Below are 18,137 nucleotides of genomic sequence, written 5' to 3'. Positions count from 1 at the left end.
GTCTATTCTGCACCAATCACTATCTTTAAGGGAAATTATACACTGGCATTGTACATAAAGTTCACCAAAGAGGGAGGCACATACAAGGCAAGTGGAGGTGTGTCATCATGACCCCTTACAGGATTGAGAAAGGAATGTTACCTTCTAAGAGTTACATGGCTGGCACCAGGAGAAAAATTGATATTTATGGTTGAGGAGGTATTTCTGCCATGGGGGAGGTCTAGTTAACGCACGTGGAAGCTGCGCAGTGCACACTAGGGGGAGGGAGGAGGCTAAAGGGCAGAGAAAAAGTTTTATGTTTAAATTTTTTCTGGTCTTGCCTTAAAATCTGAATTTTTATTTCATCAACCTGAATAAATGCAGAATAAGCACAGATCACAGTATTCTCTGGGAGGAAGGGATTCTAGCCAGTTCTCCCCAAGTGAGTCTCTAGAATCAGGGCAACCCCAGTCACGGTTCAAAGGGGTTTGTTGTCTGTTTTTCCAGAGCCTGATACTGAGTCTAAATCTCTGGACAATTGGAAATGTATGAGAATAACCTTGGCAAGTTTGTAAACGAAGAACAAGGGGGAGAGATTAGCACGTTAAACTCTTTAAGAGGTAATAATTAAATCAATATGATAGTTTCAATAATAAGAAAATATTTCAGTGGAATAGGGTCCAGTAACAAAGATTCTTGCAAAAATATGACAAGTTCCTATCTATCATTAAGAAGTTAATCCTCAGAAAAATGAGTGAAGGATTTAGAGGAATTCTTGGAGGGAGAAGACCATTCTGTTCCATGTTCATTCAGCACCCACCAGAAAACACAACAAATGTTTGTTGAATGAATGCTCATCTCTGGTAATCAGAGAAATGCAAATTAAAGTAACTACATATCGCATTTTACTTATCAGATTGGCAAAAATGAAAAATTAAAAACCTGGTAATACCCTGTGTTGCAAGAGCATGAGGAAATGAGCACTGTCACGTGCTGATGGTGAGAGTGTGAATCGGTAATGTTGCCGAAATATCGGCTTCCTGTGCACCAATGCCGAACAGAAATACAGAGACAGAGATTTCGGAGGAAGAGAGAGATGGCTTTATTTTTCTTCCATGCACAAGGGAAGACAGAGCATGCAGCGCCTCAAGAACTGTGCCCCTCTGTCCTGGGGAATTACAGGGGGTCTTATAGGTGGAACCCGCAGTCCAGGGTAAGTGAAAAGGATCAAAGTGGTGAATGTCTTGCATTCTTCTTCTTCTTCCAATATTTTAAAAGTTACTGCTGGCGTCAGGCAGCCTGGTAATTGGGTCTGTTCACCTCTGGGTTATCGGCCTGAGACCTTCTTTCTGAAATGTAAACAGCTAAGAGGGGTGATTTGCTACAAGAGAATGCAGCAAGAGTAAGTGCCAGGTGCAGGGTACAATTCATATGGAATCAGAGAGTAATTGGTTTTGCTTAGCTTTGTGAAGGACAAGTGTTTGTTAGTAGTAACAGCTAAAGTATAACCAAGATTGCTTAATTCTTTCAGGCCTGTTTATGCTGTTTCCCCAGCCTGCTCATTGTTTCTTATTTTCTTTGTTTATCAAAAGATTTCTATTTTTGCTGCAACAGTAACAGTCTTTTGTGGTCTGTGATAGTACAGAACTGAACATAGCACAATCGTCCATTACTCGGGGCTCACTAAATAAACGAGGCTGCTTCCTCTTCCGAGCAACCTAAGGAGAGGGTAGATCCACGTGACCCGGAGTCCAGGATGCGTCATCGAGTGCGAACAGCCACAATTCACCAACTCTGCTATCACTTATATTTTTTAAAAGTGCGAGTCTCTCCAGGAGTGTGCAGCCGAGCTGTGAAAGGCCAGGCCTCGGAGAAGGAGTGGCGTGTACTCTGGAGGCGAGTGTTCTTTTCTTTCTACTAAAATCTTACACACACACACACACACACACACACACACACACACACACACACACACACACACACACACACACACACACACACACACACACACACACACACACACACACACACACACACACACACACACACACACACACACACACACACCCTGCGCGCTCCCTGGTGGGGAGAGTGGGAAAGGAGAAAGAATACAGTGGAGGGGTGGGGGGGGGCGGGGGCGGGGGCATCAGAGAGGACGGGAAGAAACCCGGAAGAGAGAAATGCTGAGATTGCCGGGAGGCAGATACCGCCCCCAACCAAACTGGTGATCTCCCCAGTCCTATCCGCCGCGGGGCAGTCCCTCCTGCAGCTGCTAGGGGCCGCCCGCGCTCGTGCTGGTGCCCACACGGGGCCTTTGCTGCCTGTGCTCGCCTTTGACATATCTTTGCACACAGATCCTCACGCTGTAGAGCTCTTCCCTCCCTCATCCCTTAGTTCTCTGCTGACACTTTCCCTGACTCCATCCAGGTCAAACCCTTTGGCGTGACGTCCCCTTCTAGCACCTCAGACCTCGCTTCCCTATTACCAGGACTGCCCTTGTGATTCATGTCTGCCATCCACCCAGGCTGTGGCTTCCTTGAGGGCACCACAGTACCTGTCTTGCTCCCCCTTGCACCCAGTGCCTAAGAAAATGCTTGGCACCTGAACAGGTGTAGCACTCAGGAGCCATGGCCTGTGCTGGAGGGAGGCAGGCCAGGGCACTGACACGGTTGAGGCCAAGCAGAGGGAATTTATTAGAGAGGCAGGGCGTAAACATATTTACACGGGTGCGCGGGGACATTAAAAAAAGCAGAGGCGGGGATGGGAGGTTCCGGGAGCGGCTCAGACGAGTTCCACCTTGGCATTGGGGTACACCGCCACCACGTCGTAGCCCTCGGGCGGCTTGACGCGCGCCTTGGCGTGGCTTTCGCAGTAGAGCCGGTCGTCCAGAAAGAAGTAACCGCGCTGCTTGAGGTTCAGGCCGCAGTCGCTGCACATGAAGCACTCGGGGTGGTAGAGTTTGTCCCGCGCCTTGACGATGGTACCCCTGACGGGTTATCGGAGAGGACAGCGTCAGGAGCTGACCGATCCGAGAGCACGCCCCCACTAAGGGCCTCGGGCGGGGTCAGGGGACCACGGGGGTGGGGGGCGGGTGGGGAAGACAGGGGAGGTACTCACACGATGCCGTGGCCGCAGCGCGTGCACTCCGGCAGCCCCTGCAGGCCGCTCAGCGGAGCGCCTAGCTTGCCCGCCGTGGGCTTGAGGTTCCGGGGGCCGCCAGGCCCGGGCCGTTCCCCTGAAAGCCAGAGCACGATTGGCAAGAGCCCGGTGCGGAGGTCAGAAAAGGGAAAACTTCATTTCTGCGGAGTGTGGGGCTGGGCCCTGCTTCCGTAGCCACCGGCAAAGAGACTGGGATGGGGGTTGGAAGGGCGACAGGGGTTGGGTGGGAATGAGAAAGCCCGGGCGCAGCGAGGTGTGTGGGAGCGCGCTGAGGACACGGGGGGCGGGGCTAATGGCCGGGAGGCCGGACGTGGGGTCGCAAAGGCGTGGCTTGGGCTGGTTGGGGGCGCGGAGTTCGGTACCTCAGGGAGCGGGAAGGCAGGTGAGGTAAAATCTTACCGCCCTCGCCGGCCTCTAGCATGCCCTGCAAGTAGCGGAAGGAGCCTGACTGCTTGGGCTCCGCAGCCGTCGGCTCGGCCGACTCCCGAAGCATCCTGTACACCTCTGAGCCCAGGTCTACTCCGCAGTCGCGGCTCCGCGAAAGCCCTCTGGCCAGGTCAGTGCTGGGCGAAAGAAGATGCACTAAGGGACAGGGTTGCAGTACCAGTCTTCACTCTGCCAGCTCAAGGGTCTGGTGTGGTTTCATGAGTCAGAAGGCAATCAGCTGAGACCCAAGGATCAAGTGTTAAGGGTCAGGATGGGACCTGGTCTGAGATTTAAGGGCTCGGGGATTAGAATGGGATCTGGGTATGGCATCAAAGATTATGCCTCTGTACTACCTGTGGGGTGGAGACACGTGCAGGGTGCCCAACTGGGCCAGTAAAGTAGCCTCACTGCTGCTGCCATTGTGAGGGACTGGGAGGCGAGGTGACTGCCCGTAAGGAGATCCCAGGCCTGGCCTGCCATCTTCTGGCCCAAGCCCCGTGGCTGAGGGCCACCTGCTTGTCGCTGGACTGCCATCCTAGGAAAGAGAGGAGCCTGAGGCACTGGGAGACCCTCTGGGGTAGGCCCTCTGGCCATTCCTTGTACACCCAGCCCTGCCCTGCTATGCCAAGCCTTCTTGGGTGTTGGCTGGCTACTCTTGCTCGGGCATCTCTCGGCTATGGTGCCCGGTCAGGGAAGGGGCTTGTGGGGAAAGGCTGAGCCTTGGGCCTGGTTCAATCCCTGCAGAAATGAGAAATGCTCATGGAAAGTCAGACACAAAAACCTGAGTCCCTGAGACTCAACGTTGGCTCATGAGCCCTGTGGTGGTTCTGACTACCAGTGCCCATGGGGGACAGTGTTGGGGCAGGACCATCCCAAGAAGCTTTTTAAGGCCAGCATGTCTGGTTCTGAGTGTATGGCTTCCTTGCAGAGGTGGTCCTGATACCAAGTCTTCTTCCCTGTCAGAACTGTGCTGGGTACTGGATGGGCCCATGGCTGGGAATGCAAAAAAGGAATTCCTGTTCTGCAGCCAGGAAGGGTCATCAATCATTGTGTCCCAAGACCCTTTAGTGGGAGCAGGCTGAGGTTTAAAGGTACCATTGTGAGGTCAGCCCCCTCCAGGCCTGTATTTTTTCCCCCATTTCCTGCTTCCCAGGCCAAAATAGGTGGCCTTCTGTAGACACAGCAGATAGGGGCAAAGCCTTGGCCAGGGCTCAAAGCTCCCCACACCACCACGCCACAGCCAGCCTGATGCCCACGGCTGAAACATTTGAGGAAGAATGCCCTGAAAATGCCTCCTCAGTCCATGAGAAGAGGTCAGTATCTATGCAGGCGTGGTTTCTGAATTGGGACCTCAGATCTTTGTCGCTGCAGGGCCATGTTGCCCCTCGCTTGCAGGCACACAAGCCTGCCCTCAGCAGTGTGATAACAGGCATGCACACTCTCACAAGTACATTTACAGACATACCCATGCATGAAGGCAACACATAGGCACCAGCCAGTCCTCCACCTACATACACCTAATCACACAGACACAGTTACATATACTCGGAGCCAGTGCTGGTCATACTGGGGATGACCATGGTGACCTCCATGACACAGTTGGTGGCCAGAGCAGCCTGACTTTGGGGTGGGGCCCAAGAGCCCAGGCCATGAAGTTGTTCTCAGCCTCAGTCTGGGAGGTGACATGTAAATTTTTCCTCCCCTCTACAGTGTGAACAGGGATGCTAGGTGGGGAGGAAAGGACGCCTACCCTAGAGGGAAAGAGCAAGCCTTGGACTCGGTCAGCCTCCAGCTGGGGCACAGCTGAGCCTGCAGGGCTTTGCCCAAGCTGCTGCTTTCTACAGGCTCTGAGCTGGGCAGGGGCGTGAGGAATGGGCAAACTAGCAGCTGAGTGACTGAATGGGGGTGGTGTCCCAACTTCTCCCACCCCAACAGACAAAGGAGAGGGGGTCTCTCACTGCCCAGGTGGGCCCCCATCAACGAGGCAACAGCAGCAGAAAAACCTTTAGCCTTAGCCTCTGAGAAACCTGAGCACTCTCACACATGTGTCTGCAGGGCAGGCAGGCTGGGGCTGGCCTGGCCTCTAATGGGGACCAGATGGGCCATGGGCCGTGGGGGCAGGGCTGGGCCCCGTACAGAACAGGCTTCAACAGGAAGGGGGAGCTGGAGGGACCTGGAGGGAAGAAGCCCTCACTGACCCCCACCCAGCAGGGTGTGGGAGTTTATTGCAGGATCATCAGAGCCACTGCCCCTCCCATGGCCACCCATGCAGCAGCCTCTCTAGGTCTGAACTCAGTGGTTAGGACACACGTGGTGACCTCAGTGTTGGTTTGAGTCTCAGCTCTATCACTCGCTCACTGAGCAAGTTACATCACCTCTCTGAACCTCAGTTTCTTCATCTGTGAAATGGGGATGACGGTTTCTATCATAAGTTCCTCGTGGAGATAAAATGAGACAGTTGCATACAAAGCACTTAGCATAGTGCCTGGCACACATCCATTTTTGGATGAATGGCTGTCATGGGCATTCCTGAGCCCCCATTCCTGGATTTCCCTTCTCCATGGTGTGCCTGGTACCATGTGTTCCCCGTGTCTGAGTACCCGCCAGCTGCCGATTTGGTTGTTGAAGTCTCAGTGGGCTAGTCAGCAGCATGGGGGTAACTGCTAGCTTGCTCATCAGCTCCAGCATGACTGTGGTCAGAATCTAGGACACTCAACTTGGACAGAGGTGGGCACTAAATCCAGGTGAGCAGGTGGCACCTCCCAGAGGCCAAGCTCTAGCTCCCTGCTGGTCTGGAGAGGACAGGCTGAGTCCTGCGCTGCCTGCTGCACCTGGCTTGCCTTAACCTATCAGCTGGTTCTCAGTTCAAATGCCACCCTCTCTGGGAAACCTTTTCTGATCACCATCCTTCCTCCACTCTGGGCTGTGTTCCCACGTAAGGGCTGAGAGAAGGAGACTCCAATGACTCTATATGGAAGGTGGGCCTGAAGCCCCAGTTGATGAGTGCCAGGGTACCTTGTGCTGGTCTTAGGGCCAGCTGTCGTCTTCCCCTCCTGTGATGGCTCCAGCTTTGCCCACCGCCCTCCCCCCTGCAGGTAGAGGGTGGGAGCAGTATGGAGACAATGGGCCCTGTATCTGTGTTACTGAGGACACGGCCCTACAGGGGCTGGGTGGGGGTGTTTCTGTCCCCCCTTCCATGGAGCTCATGACCTTTTAAGCACGAAAGGGGGGCAGCAGCTGAGGGGCTGCCCTGTTGCTTGTGGAAAATCCCCCCGCTTCCAGCTTAAGCCCCACAGCCTGGCCCTTGAGGAGGTCAGTGAGGGAAAGTGTGGGACAGAGGGAGCTGTTCTCCAGCCCCCAGCCCCACTGGCCCAGAGCCTCTCCTGGAGGACTCAACAGACTTGAGCTTCATATTCCAAAGCTCAGGCCCCCTTGTCCTATCCATCTTGGTACTTACACATGAGAGCTGGGCTCACACATGAGCTGGGGGCCCATACTACGCTATTGCCATTTCACCCATGTCAAGCCTGGGTGATTTGTCTATGCCCCCCAGCCCCTGTCCCCATGGGTCCATGGAACTACCAGAGCAAGCTTCTGAGACGCAGGTGTGGCCACAAATCTCTTCAAGAACAGCTGAGGTCCTGGGTAGAGGAAACCGAGAGCCTCTCTGTGCCCTCAGCCCTCACCTCTGCCCCCTGCCACCCCTGGGACTTTTTTCTCTGAACCTACGGTGCACAATCTCACCTCCGGGCCTTTGTATGTGCTTCACTTTGTATGTGGCACTTCTCTCCATGCCCCTTTGCCTCCCTTATTCTTCCAGACCCTTAGGTCTTGGCTTGGATACCCCCTCTTCCAGGGAGCCCTCTCTGACCCCCTGAGTCAGATACCTACTCTGGACTCCTTTGACCCTTGGCTTCTTCCATCCCAGAACTGCTAGGTGCCTCTCCCCTTCCAGAATGGGCACTCCCTGCGTATGGTAAGCACCTGGCCTCAGGGATGCCAGCAAAAGCAAGGTAGGGAACAAATGTCAGAGAAAGATGGGGACTGGGATAGGGGGTGAGGGAGAGGCCATGGCAAATCATTCCCTCTGGTACAGCAAAGCCTCCGTGGAGAGACAGTGGATATGAGCAGGCCCTGGGGGCCATGGTCCCACATGCTGGGTCCCAAGTTCTGGCTCCATCATAGACCAGTCGAGTCTCCGCCTTGCCCAAACTCAGTGGCCCAGAAATAGCGAGTTCACTCTGGATACCTCAGCTTTGCCCACTTGGCCACCCCTCAAGCCCATGGCAAAATGAGGCCCTAAAGCAGCCTGGCTCCACCTCACGCTCCTTGAGGACAGCACCGTAGCTGTGACTCCTGTCATACACAGAAAGGTGAATGAGCAGACAGGCCTGCAGCCTGAGGTCTGCTAGCTGCGATCATGGAATGGCCAGGAGAAAACTTCAGTCTTGGATAGGGCAAGGCAGTGCCTTATATTCTAAGGTTGGCTCTGGCCAGGTAGGTGCCCAAGGCTAGGATGAGACAGAAGAGTGCCCCATAGCCTGAGGTCACTCCACAGCCTATGGCTGTCCCCCACCCCTCCCCCAAGTCTGGTGACTTCCTCCTGATCTGGCAACACTGGGCGACAGAGTGAAACCCAGCTGGGTAAGTGGTAGCCCTGAGCCAAGGCCTGGCCCAGTCCCTGCCCACCACAGGCACTATTGTCCCAGAATCCAGGACTGCTTAGAGTACTGACAGAGCCCACAGCAGGTACCCGTCACCTTGGGAGCCCCTGATGGGGCATGGACAGAGCCCAGAGAAGCCTTCTGCTTCAGTCTCTGACCTGGGCATCTGAGAACCGCAGTGAGGACATCCAATGCCGTTAAACCCGTGGACAAGGCCCGGCCTCTCTGCCCTGGGCTTGCTCTGAGCTAGGCCAGGCCAGGCCAGGTGGTGTATGTACATACCTGGGCCTCGGGATCGATGTGGATCCTGTGTGCCTGAGCCTTGCTGTCCTCTGGGGTATTGGGCCAGCTCCTGCCTTCAGGCCTGTGGCAGGAATTAGGATTGTCAGAAATCTCTGCTTGCTAGCCCACCATGCCTGGGAACTAGGACCAAGAAGCGCTGGGGTCTGGGCCCAGGGCCACCCAGGACCAGGTTTGGTACCCTGCATGGATAAGGATACTACCCCAACTCTTTCCCCTGCGCCAGAATGCTGGCCTTCGTGGCAAGGAGACACAGCTCTAGATCTGCCACTCACCTGGGGTAGGCTGTGTGCCCTTTCTCCACCAGCTGCTCCTTCCCCCTCTGGTCTGGTTCCTAGAAAGGAAGCCCTGCAGCTTCCCCACCTTTCCACCCTCTCTGTGGCCTATGGAAGCTCAGCATAAAGAGGGCCAAGCTCGTGGCGGAGCAAGCCAGGCCTTACACGTTGATCGGCTAGGAGCCCATCCACTCCTCCCGCTTCCATTCACAGCCTCTGATGGGGCCTGGGAGTCAGGCATCCGTGGGCCTAGGAAAAGTGGAATGGAGGCTCTGAGGGGTGCACCTCCCTGACTGCTGCCGCTGGCAGAGTCATCATCAATGTCTGCCCAGCCCAGATGGGAAACAGGCCATTAGGAAATTCCTGCTTCGCCATAGAAACCAAAAGCCAAACACCACTCAGGAGGGAGAAAAACATCATAAACCTGCCATAAGTGGGGGCAGGCAGGGCCGAGAGGCTACAGGCCTGGGGCCCAGTCCTGCCACTGAGTAGTCCTGTGAGAAGGCAGGCCAGGAGGGTGTGTGGACCCCGGATTGGCAGGTGGGTGTGAGTGAGGCTGGTTACACCAAAGGGGAATAATGTCCCCACTCTGCCCCACAGGGCCTCCTGGGTCTTCTCAGGGGTCTTACCACTGGGCTAGCAGCTCAACCCTGCCCCTGTCCTCCCACTCAGCAGAGGATTTTAACAATCTGATTACACGTGTAGTCCACACTCACTCTGCTCTTCCTCACCATTGCCCATTCCTTGGTCCCCTGCAGGCTACCTCTCTTCTCCACAGCCTTTCAGAGGCCTGTGGCCCCAAGGCTCTGCTGTTCTATCCTCCACTGGCATCTGGCTCCAGCCCCCTCAGCCAGGCTCCCAACTGACTGCCCTAACTCACAGCTCTAACTATGGTCTCTATGCACTCAGAACTCTGCTGGAATAAACCTAGGACATCTTGTGTGGCTGTTTGGCCTTATACTTCCTTGAAGTCCTGCCCAGAAGAGAAGTACAAGCCTGCGGTCTGAAGATCAGAGGGTACAAAGTACCCAGAGCCATCAGAGTGGCCCAAAGGCATAAGATTGGAATGAGAAGCTTATTCATGTGTCAACCTCCACCCCCAGGTCTCCACACTTTAGGCTGAGCAGGTAGCTCCATCTGCCATCTTTAAGCCCACCAAAGGGTGGGCTGTACAAATCCATCCTGTATCCCATGTAATAGGTGACAGGGACCTCACCAGAGGCCCCAGGGTTGCAGCTGATGCCAGGAAGGTCCTGGACCTACAGAACATGCCCAGAAAGTATGGGTTAGCTTGGATTGCTGGATACCTGGCTCTGAGTTCCAGACAAAGTAAGCATAGCGGGGAAGCTGGGCCTTTACTTCACTTTTCATCCTGTGGAGAAGTCTGTGGAGGAGTACGGCCCTCTGTACGCAAGAGGGCAGGTAGGGAAGCTGGCCTAGGTAGAGCTCTGGGAGCGCTGGCACAGAGTAGCTCCCTCCAAGCAGCTCACCAGGCCAATCTTCCACAGACCCCATGTTGGGGGTTGTCTTTGGAGGCTCAGGCATAAGTCCTGGCATGACAGGCAGGATAGAGAGCAGGGTCAGAGGCCTTGCAGGTGAGAAGGCACCCAGGAGAAGAGATGCTGGCCCAGAAGATCAAGGTGGCCCCTGTGTCTTGATCCCCCAGAATCTGCATGTGTGAGAATTAGGGATAGGGGGCTGGGGGACAGGACATCAGGTTTTCACCCTGACGAAGCAGACCCTGTATGTCATCCTCACTCAATCCCAGATCCCCCATTTTGAAGTTGAGGAAGCTAAGGGCTCTGATATTAAATCACTAGGACAACACAGTTCTCAAGTGCAGAGCTGGGACTGGAACCCAGATCTGTGATAGGAGAGAGTGTGCTCTCACCTGCTCCATGGCCAGGCAGCATCTGGGGGCTCAAATACCCAGTGTGGAACAGGTCAGTGGACCCCTGGCTCATCCATGCCTGGCTTGGAACAAATGGCCAGGGAAGGAAGGAAGGAAGGAAGGGGGACCTCCACCCTGCCCCCACCCTGCTACCCTCCCCTGACATCATTCCCTCTGTGGACCTCCTGAATCAGGCCCCCTGTGAGCCTCCCCTGCCCCTTGTCCCACTACTATCAGGGCTTCCTTTATTCAGCCATGCAGAGACAAGGCCAGAGGTGAATCAGGGCCCAGGAACCCAGCCAAGTTGGGTGGCCTCAGAGGCCCCTCGTGGGCAGAGCAGTGCTGATGCTTCCCCCAGACAGCCTGTACCTCGGTCTCAGAGAGGGTGATGAATGTGATCCTGCTTTATGGAGAAGGAAACCCAGGCTCACAGAGGTCATCTGGTGAGCCTAAGAGCCCCAAAAGTCTGGAAGAGGGCCAGCTCTGCTGAACTCCCAGGACAGAGCCTCCTCACTGCAGGCCAGGTGGAGTGTACAAGGCCCTGGACTTGCAGCTGGGCCCACTCAGCGCCGAGAGCAGAGTCAGGGTCCTGACTTCAACACAGACCTGGGCCAGACATAAATGGGGCTACTTCAGAAGGCTTCCCACCATGTTTCACGGCTCTGAGCCCATGGATTACACCCTGCCCTGCTGGCTCTAAGGCCTGGTTAGCCGTGTTGTGGTTTGGGGAGGATTCACCTACACGCATCCACATGGGGTCGTGGAAAGTCGCTGTTAACAGTGAACGTGGCAGAGGTGATCAGTTATGTCTGACTTCCCTGGATCTAGGCAAGACAGGGGGAGGGAGATCCCGCCCAGCCCGGACCCAGCCGACTGCCATCAGCCTGAGCAAGGCTGGAGATGCCCCAGGTAGACCTTCCATCCTGGAGCATGTCCAGGGCACAGATGGGGCTTGGTGACCCCCCAATCCTCCCCCTCCTGATGGGCAGTATAGCATTACACAGTCCACGGCATCCAGATTTAAGCAGGGCAGAGGTTTGGGCCATAGTGGGGACAGCTGAGGCAGGGCAGCTGTGGGGCTCGTAGAAGTGGTCAGCAGTCAAGCAGAAGGAATGGAGTCTTTGGGAGTGAGGGAGACCTGAGGTCAGATCTTGCTTCACCACTGCTCTGCTGTGTGACTTGAAGCACCCTCCAAACCTTCTGAGTCTCAGTTGTCTCACGTGTAAAGTGGAGACTATATTAGGTTTTACCTTATCGAGTTGGTTTGACAGTTAAACAAGGTGTTGAACGATAAAATTCTTTGAACTGGTCATCAAGCTCGTCACTCATGGGTGGGAAAAGGACTGAAATCACACACACCTCACCCCCGGTTTGAGGCTACTCAAGGTCTTAGTTCAGCCCTGATTTTGGGCTGCCTACCCCCTGCCATAAGTCCCCCAACATAGTTCCAGCCATAGGTTAAATGGGTGCTTCTTCCTCTCTTAAGCCACCTGCATCTCCAAACAGTGCCTGTCAAACCCCTGTGAAAGTGCTGCTCCATAGGAGTGGGGTGCCAGGAACTGAAGCAGAGAGGCTGTGTGAGGCCCAGCTCACCCAGGATGTTGGCCACCCAGAACAGAGCCTCCCCTGATTCACCCGCATCATCCTGGCCCAGCCTGCCCTGTGCGTACCTGCTCACAGAGAGTATGAGGTGGTCATGGCAGCCCTTGATGCGGTTCTGTGCCTCCAGGTGTGTCATGAGCTCTGTGCTCTCACCATTGATGGCCTGGATCAGGTCTCCAGGGCACAGTGCAGCCAGGGCAGCCTTGCTGCCAGCATGGACCTGTGGATGGACAAGCCAGATGGCTGGACATTGGTCATTATGTGGCCTTGCTGCGGGCTCTGTTCTAGACCCCTTCCAACCTCAGAACTGGGCCAGTGTAGCCCTGCTGCCCATGTGACCTGTGGGTGGGCAAGTTGAGTTCCCACATGGCTTTGCTGAAGCCTCTGCTCCAAACAAGCCCAACTGCAGCACCTGGAGGTCTGGTGAGGTATGAAGAGCATATGAGAGGGGCTTCCTCTGGGTTGGGACAAATGGGATGTCACTCTTGCAGCCTGCATACATGCAAGGGACACAGAAGGATATGTGTTCTCCAGCAGATACAAAGCATGGACATGTCACAGGTACCCTGTATTGCCCCACCCAGACAGACCACATAGTAGCCCCTTGACCTGATGTTCAAACCCTTAGTGACCTTTTTTCCTCTCATCCCCACCCCTCCACATTTACCTCCACACACCCACACTCTATCCAGACCATCTGAACGTCAAGGGGGTACTCACGGGTACCAGATAGCTCTCACCTTCACACTGCTACAGATGCTGTTCCCTCTACCTGGAACACACTTTCCTTTGACCCCAAACCCTAATTACCAGCTTATGCCTCCTCATCCTTCAGGTCTCAGGCTCTCAGCAGAGGCCATTTCTCCTGGAAGCCTCTCCTCTGGGGTCCCACAGTACCCTGTGCACCCCCTTTACCACTCTGCTCCCCTAACATTGTTAGTGCCTCATTCTGTGCTGTCACCTCCCCAGGCAAGTCGAGGGCCATCTACTTTTAGCTGCCAGCCTGCGCTCCCGGGTCACAATTTCACCTCCCTTTCCTCTGGAGGACAGGCACAAAGGCCACCCCAGTGCCACTGTTGATCCCAGAGGGTCAAGCAGTGTCCACATCTGGAGCCTCCTACAATGCCGGTCCCTTGACATGTGCCACATGAGGTTGGGAATAAGCTCACAGGAGGCCTAAGTAAGCAGCCTCGGGAGGGAATTCAGGCAACAGGACATCCTTTACCCTGTCCCTGGTCCCAGCACAGCCTTTGGAAAGAGACTTTAGGGACCCTCATTCCTCCCAGCCTCTCAAGCTGTGGCTCAAGAGCTGTCAGTGGCACTGTCCCTGTTGGGGTGGGAGCTCCTGGAGGCCTGGTCAGGCTCAGCTTAGCCAGTTCTCTGTAGTGAGCGGACAAAGCTGAGGTGCTGGCAGCTCCTTGGCTGGAGTCCTGGTGTGGGTACTGCCAAGCAACCTGCCCTGAAATAGGCTGCCCCAAGGAATGTTCTTCTGGAGCATGCTACCCTCAGCCAACCAGCCCACCACTAATGTTCCTTTGTAGGGCATGGGCACCTACACAGGCCTGTCTTCCCAGGGAAGGCACCCACTTGGCACCATCCCACCCTCCCCCCAAGGCCCTGCTCTAGGCCCCCTCTCCTACACGGATACCTGCTCTGTGACATGGCCTGGGCTCAGTGCTTTAGCCATAACTAGCTCATGGCAACCTCTCAACCACCTGATGAGACAGAGGCTGTTCTCATTCCTATTTTCAGATGAAGAAAGAGAGGCTTTGGGGATGGGGCATTTTGCCCCAGTCCCCATGCTGGAGAGGAGTCTTCTTCCTCAGGGGGGTGGCTAGCTGCAGGCTGACTCAGCCAGCACAAGGGGTGCATTCAGGCCCCTGTGGGTGGAGGAAGTTCTCGAAAGCAGGGGTGGCTGGGACTCTGCCAGTTCCGTTAGCTTGGGAGTTCTGGTCAGAGAGGGCGTGAGGCCAGGAAACCGTGACTCTTCCAACTGCCTTTACATGCATTGTTTCATTAGTCCTCAAGGCAAGCCTATTTCCTAGATGAGGAAACCAAGGTCCAGAGAAGTACAGGACACTCAACTGATAAACGGCAGAGTTAGGATTTCAGTCCAGACCAACCAATTCCAAATGCTATGCTCTTAACCAGTGTGCTTTTCTGCAAAAGGGAGTGAGGGGAGAGACAGTGTCCCAAGTAGAAGGATCAGCATGTGTAATAGCTCATCTGAGAGTGAAAGTAAGAGCAGGCTCCTGTGGCAAAAATATCACCAAAATATCGGTGAGGAGAGAGTGGAAGAGATGAAATGAGAGGAAAAAGCAGGGACCAGACCTACAGGCCTTGTAGGCCCAGGCGAGAGGATTCTAAACAGGGACATCGCAGGACAGAGTTGAATTCAGGCTGATCCTTCTGGCTGCTGAGTGCAGGATAAACAGACAGAAGGAAGAGAGAGGGGAGTGGTGAAGTCAGCTGGGAGGCTGGGGCGTGAACCAGCCCCTTCACCTATAGCAGCTACATTTAAAGCCCCTGTGTCACTCCACCTGGCCTAGAGGCAAAAAGCCCCTACAGGGAGCTGGGCATACAGTTAGTGGTGTTCATTCCAGGCACTAGTTTCTAGGGACCTGGTAGCAACAACCCATTAGGATTCCAAGGTCAGTAGTCACTATAGTTTGTGAGGAAGGAGCCCTGGGCAATGTTTGGGGGGGCTCCCAGAGGCTTTGTGGGCTGAGATTGCATAGTCCCAGCTCTGCCAGGCAGCCAGCCTCCTCTCTGTCTGAGTGTGGCTGTCTCCACTGGGTGGGGGAAGTCCCGTAAGCATGGGAGGGGTCGGGTCTTGAACCCCCTCGGTGAGGACACTCCCACATATAATCAGTGTCTGTAGACCTGCCCTTGAGGTACCTGCTGGGCAAGCTGTGGCCTGTGTCTCCTCAGCCCTGTAAATCTCCCCAGATCCCACCCAAACCCAGGCTCAGCCATCCTGGCTCCTCAGGCCTTAGCTGCTGCTCTGAGACTTTGGGGGGACAAGGCGGGGGTGTTCTTCCTGGTAAACCCTTTCCAGCCTGTCTGCCTGCCAGCGGCCTGCATCCCGATTAGCTCCAAACAAGGCCGCCGCTGTTGCTGCCGCTGTGACGTGTGGAGGCCTTTCCTCGGCGGGCAGGCAGCCGCGTGGGCAACAGATGTCTCTGCTCCCTGCTGCCTGCGGCCGTCAGCCGCTGCCACTTAGCCTGTCAGCGGCCTCACGCCCAGGGTGGCTGGCCCGCCGGCTGGCCTAGCACCCCCAACAGCCTGCCTTGGTGGTGGACACACAGCATGACACTCACTGGCAGACACAGATGTGCACGCTCTCTCTCTCTCTCTCTCTCTCTCTCTCTCTCTCACACACACACACACACACACACACACACACACACACACAGGCCCCCAGCAGGGCTCTCTCAGGGAAGTGGGAGATGAAAGGCTCCCAGATGTGTTGAAGGCCCACCTCACTCAGCCCCAAAGGACCTGGTGGCCATGGGGTGAGGGCAGATGTGGGAATCCTCCCAGGACAGCTGGGCCTGCCTGTCACCCTGGCCCCCAGAAACGGGATTCCATGATTCCATGCTCCACCAGGTGCCCACCCCTTCCCCTAAACTGGAAAGAAGACTCTGAAAGCCCAGCCAGCTTGGTCCAGCCCCCATGGCGAGAGGTGGCGGAAGGGTGGGGGGAAGGTGCTCTCAGTTCCCCCGATACAGGGCCCCGAAGACCAGAGCAGCTTGTATGGGGTCAAGGGATGGCCCCAGGTCCCCTTCTCTCTTCCCTTCAGACTGGGAGCCCCCAAGGGCAGGGCCTGGGTTCTCTCCTCTTCTGTACCCTAGGCTGGGACCCCCAGGGGCAGTGTCTGAGTCCCATCTTCTGGCCCTTCAAATATGGGACCCCAAGGCTGGGCCAGGATCCTGTCTTTCCCAGTTTGGGTACCCCCCTCTGACAGGGCCTGAGTCATGTCCTCTGTTCCTCTGTCCTCCTCAGATTAGCCACCACCTGGGGTGGTGCCCCCTCCTCCTCCTCCTCTGCCTAAACCTGGGGCAGTGCATGGCCACAGAAACTTGAGGAACTGGGTGGAGGTTATCCTGGCCCCTGGCCTTGTGTGTCTTGTGGCAAGGGGGTCTCAGAACTGCATAGTCAAGTCTCCCTTTCCCTGGAAGCCAAAAATTCCTCCTGGTCACTTCCCCTTAGGACAAGTGAGGTCATGGATGAGAGACTGACCAAAACCAGAGTGGGGAACTGGATGGATCTTTCTTTCTTCAGTTTCAGAGAGGACCCCAGACCTCCTTGGGAATCACTCAGCTCTACTGGCAGGGACCCTTGATAAGCGGAGTCTCTCAAGTCATTTCGCTTGAAATTTTCAGGCTGCATTCAGTTGAAGCAGCATCTCTGGGCCTCTGGAGATCAGTCCAGATCTCTGGCCCATGACTTTGGCCTGCAGTGAGTCCCCCAGAATGAGGCCAGCAGGGAGGCTGGTTTGTGAGCTCTTGGGGGGAATCCTTCAAGGGATAAGGGCAGGTAGGCCCAGCGGGAGGGGGAGGGGGCTGTGGCGACGCTGCCCAGCCTGGAAGCCTCCTCTACAGCCTGTGGGTCACCGAGGCCAACCCTTGGCCTTCGAGCCTCCAGGACGTCGGGGATCCGGGTCCCGGGTGGACTGTAAGGACTGGGTCTCAGATTCAGGACCTCCCCGCCGCCCTGTGGCCGCTGGACTCACCCGCGAGATGGTGAGGGGTACGCTGAAGTCCCGGCCGCCCACCAGGCGGAAGCCCCAGGGCGAAGGGCCGCGCAGGGTCACGGAGTGGGGCATCGCGAGCCGGAGCTGCGGCCGGAGCTTGAGCCGGACACTGAGGAGTCGCCGCCGCCGCCGCCGCCGCCGCCGCCGCCGCCTGGACGCCGCGCCCCGCCCCTGGCCCGCCCGCCCCCGTACCCCCCTTCGCCCGGCCCCCGCCCCTGCTCCCCGCGCGCCGGGATTGGCCCCGCGGCCGACCCGACCCTCCCACTTCGGGGGGCTCAGAGGACCCGCCCCTCAGCCCCGGCCGCCTGCAGCCCGGCACCCCCGCCAGGTTCTCAGAGAGCCGGGACTGGAACGGCCCCGACGTCCGAGATCCTGCCCCGGCCTCCGCTCTGCGGGCCGCGGACCGGAGCCCGGCTGTGGAAGCTCAAGCCTGGCCCTTTGAAGTCGCTTCTGCGGGGCGGCGCCCCAGCCCAGGGAAGGATGGGGGGCAGGGGCAGCCCAGATGGGGGATGGGGCCGTGCCTTGCTCCGAAACCTCCTCAAGGTCCTGACAGGCAAACCTGCGACCCCACCCCTCAGTGCGAGGAGTCCTCTGAACAGCGAACGAGCACTGATGGGGAGCCCTGGGCCTGAGCAGGTCTGGGCCAGTGTCACAGACCCAGGATGACAGCGGGCAGTGCCAAGTATGGGAGCAGGAACAAAAAAGTATCCAACCTCATTTGGAGAGGTCAGGAAGGCTCTCTGAAAGAGGTGACCGCTGACTTGAGTTTAGAAGCAAGGTGCCCTGTCTTGTCCTTCCAGGTGTCATTGCTTCCCCAGGACACTCAGGCCTTCTCCAGCTGCCCTGTCCTTCCAGGCCTTATCCCTGCGTACATGACCCCCTTCCTTCCTCCCTTGCAAGGAGCTTTGTTTCCCCAGGCTACCTAGAAAAGGAGCAGCTAGGGTAGCTGGGGTCTTGGCTGTGCCACGTTGGAGGTGTGCGAAGTACTGAGGGGAGTGGAATTTGGGGCAGCCCTTCTCTTGGGACCCTCCCTAGTCTTTTCTCCACTCTCAACCATTGTCCTCCAGGAACAGCCTTTGCAGGTG

General features: G+C 56.3%; 1 protein-coding gene and 1 long non-coding RNA gene across 6 annotated transcripts; both read right to left on the bottom strand.

The window, feature by feature from the left end:
• Positions 1–1,057: 1,057 nt before the first annotated feature.
• LOC132518230 (uncharacterized) lies at positions 1,058–2,095 on the bottom strand. Its single transcript, XR_009539885.1, has 2 exons — positions 1,995–2,095; positions 1,058–1,896 (listed from the first exon to the last, which is right to left on the bottom strand). It is a non-coding gene; the product is annotated as an uncharacterized LOC132518230 (long non-coding RNA).
• Positions 2,096–2,648: 553 nt separating this feature from the next.
• Positions 2,649–17,186, bottom strand: PDLIM4 (PDZ and LIM domain 4). 5 transcript variants are annotated; one of them, XM_060143549.1, is made up of 7 exons: positions 17,032–17,186; positions 12,365–12,516; positions 8,511–8,592; positions 3,918–4,099; positions 3,538–3,701; positions 3,097–3,214; positions 2,649–2,965 (listed from the first exon to the last, which is right to left on the bottom strand). In XM_060143549.1, the coding sequence occupies exons 1-7, from the start codon at positions 17,122–17,124 to the stop codon at positions 2,761–2,763; spliced, it is 996 nt and encodes a 331-aa protein (XP_059999532.1). In that variant the 5' UTR covers positions 17,125–17,186; the 3' UTR covers positions 2,649–2,760. The 5 variants fall into 5 exon arrangements, 4 of the variants coding, with proteins under 4 accessions (XP_059999532.1, XP_059999530.1, XP_059999533.1 ...); XM_060143547.1 differs by lacking the exons at positions 12,365–12,516; positions 17,032–17,186 and adding an exon at positions 10,111–10,800 and having other exon boundaries at positions 3,538–3,720; XM_060143551.1 differs by lacking the exon at positions 3,097–3,214 and having other exon boundaries at positions 2,759–2,965.
• Between the last annotated feature and the right edge of the window lie 951 nt (positions 17,187–18,137).

The sequence above is a fragment of the Lagenorhynchus albirostris genome, chromosome 3, assembly GCF_949774975.1.
Source record: "Lagenorhynchus albirostris chromosome 3, mLagAlb1.1, whole genome shotgun sequence".
Lineage (NCBI taxonomy): Eukaryota > Metazoa > Chordata > Mammalia > Artiodactyla > Delphinidae > Lagenorhynchus > Lagenorhynchus albirostris.
The sequence above is the reverse complement of the archived record's forward strand: the minus strand, read 5'-3'. Positions and strand labels throughout refer to the sequence as shown.

Excerpts from the sequence above, each read along its gene's own strand:
- PDLIM4 (XM_060143547.1), bottom strand. The coding sequence starts at position 10,360 with ATGCCAGGACTTATGCCTGAGCCTCCAAAGACAACCCCCAACATGGGG. Across the intron at positions 3,721-3,917 it reads CACGTGTCTCCACCCCACAG|TGCATCTTCTTTCGCCCAGC; the intron begins GTAGTACAGAGG and ends CCTGTCCCTTAG. Across the intron at positions 3,215-3,537 it reads GCTAGAGGCCGGCGAGGGCG|GGGAACGGCCCGGGCCTGGC; the intron begins GTAAGATTTTAC and ends TCTGGCTTTCAG.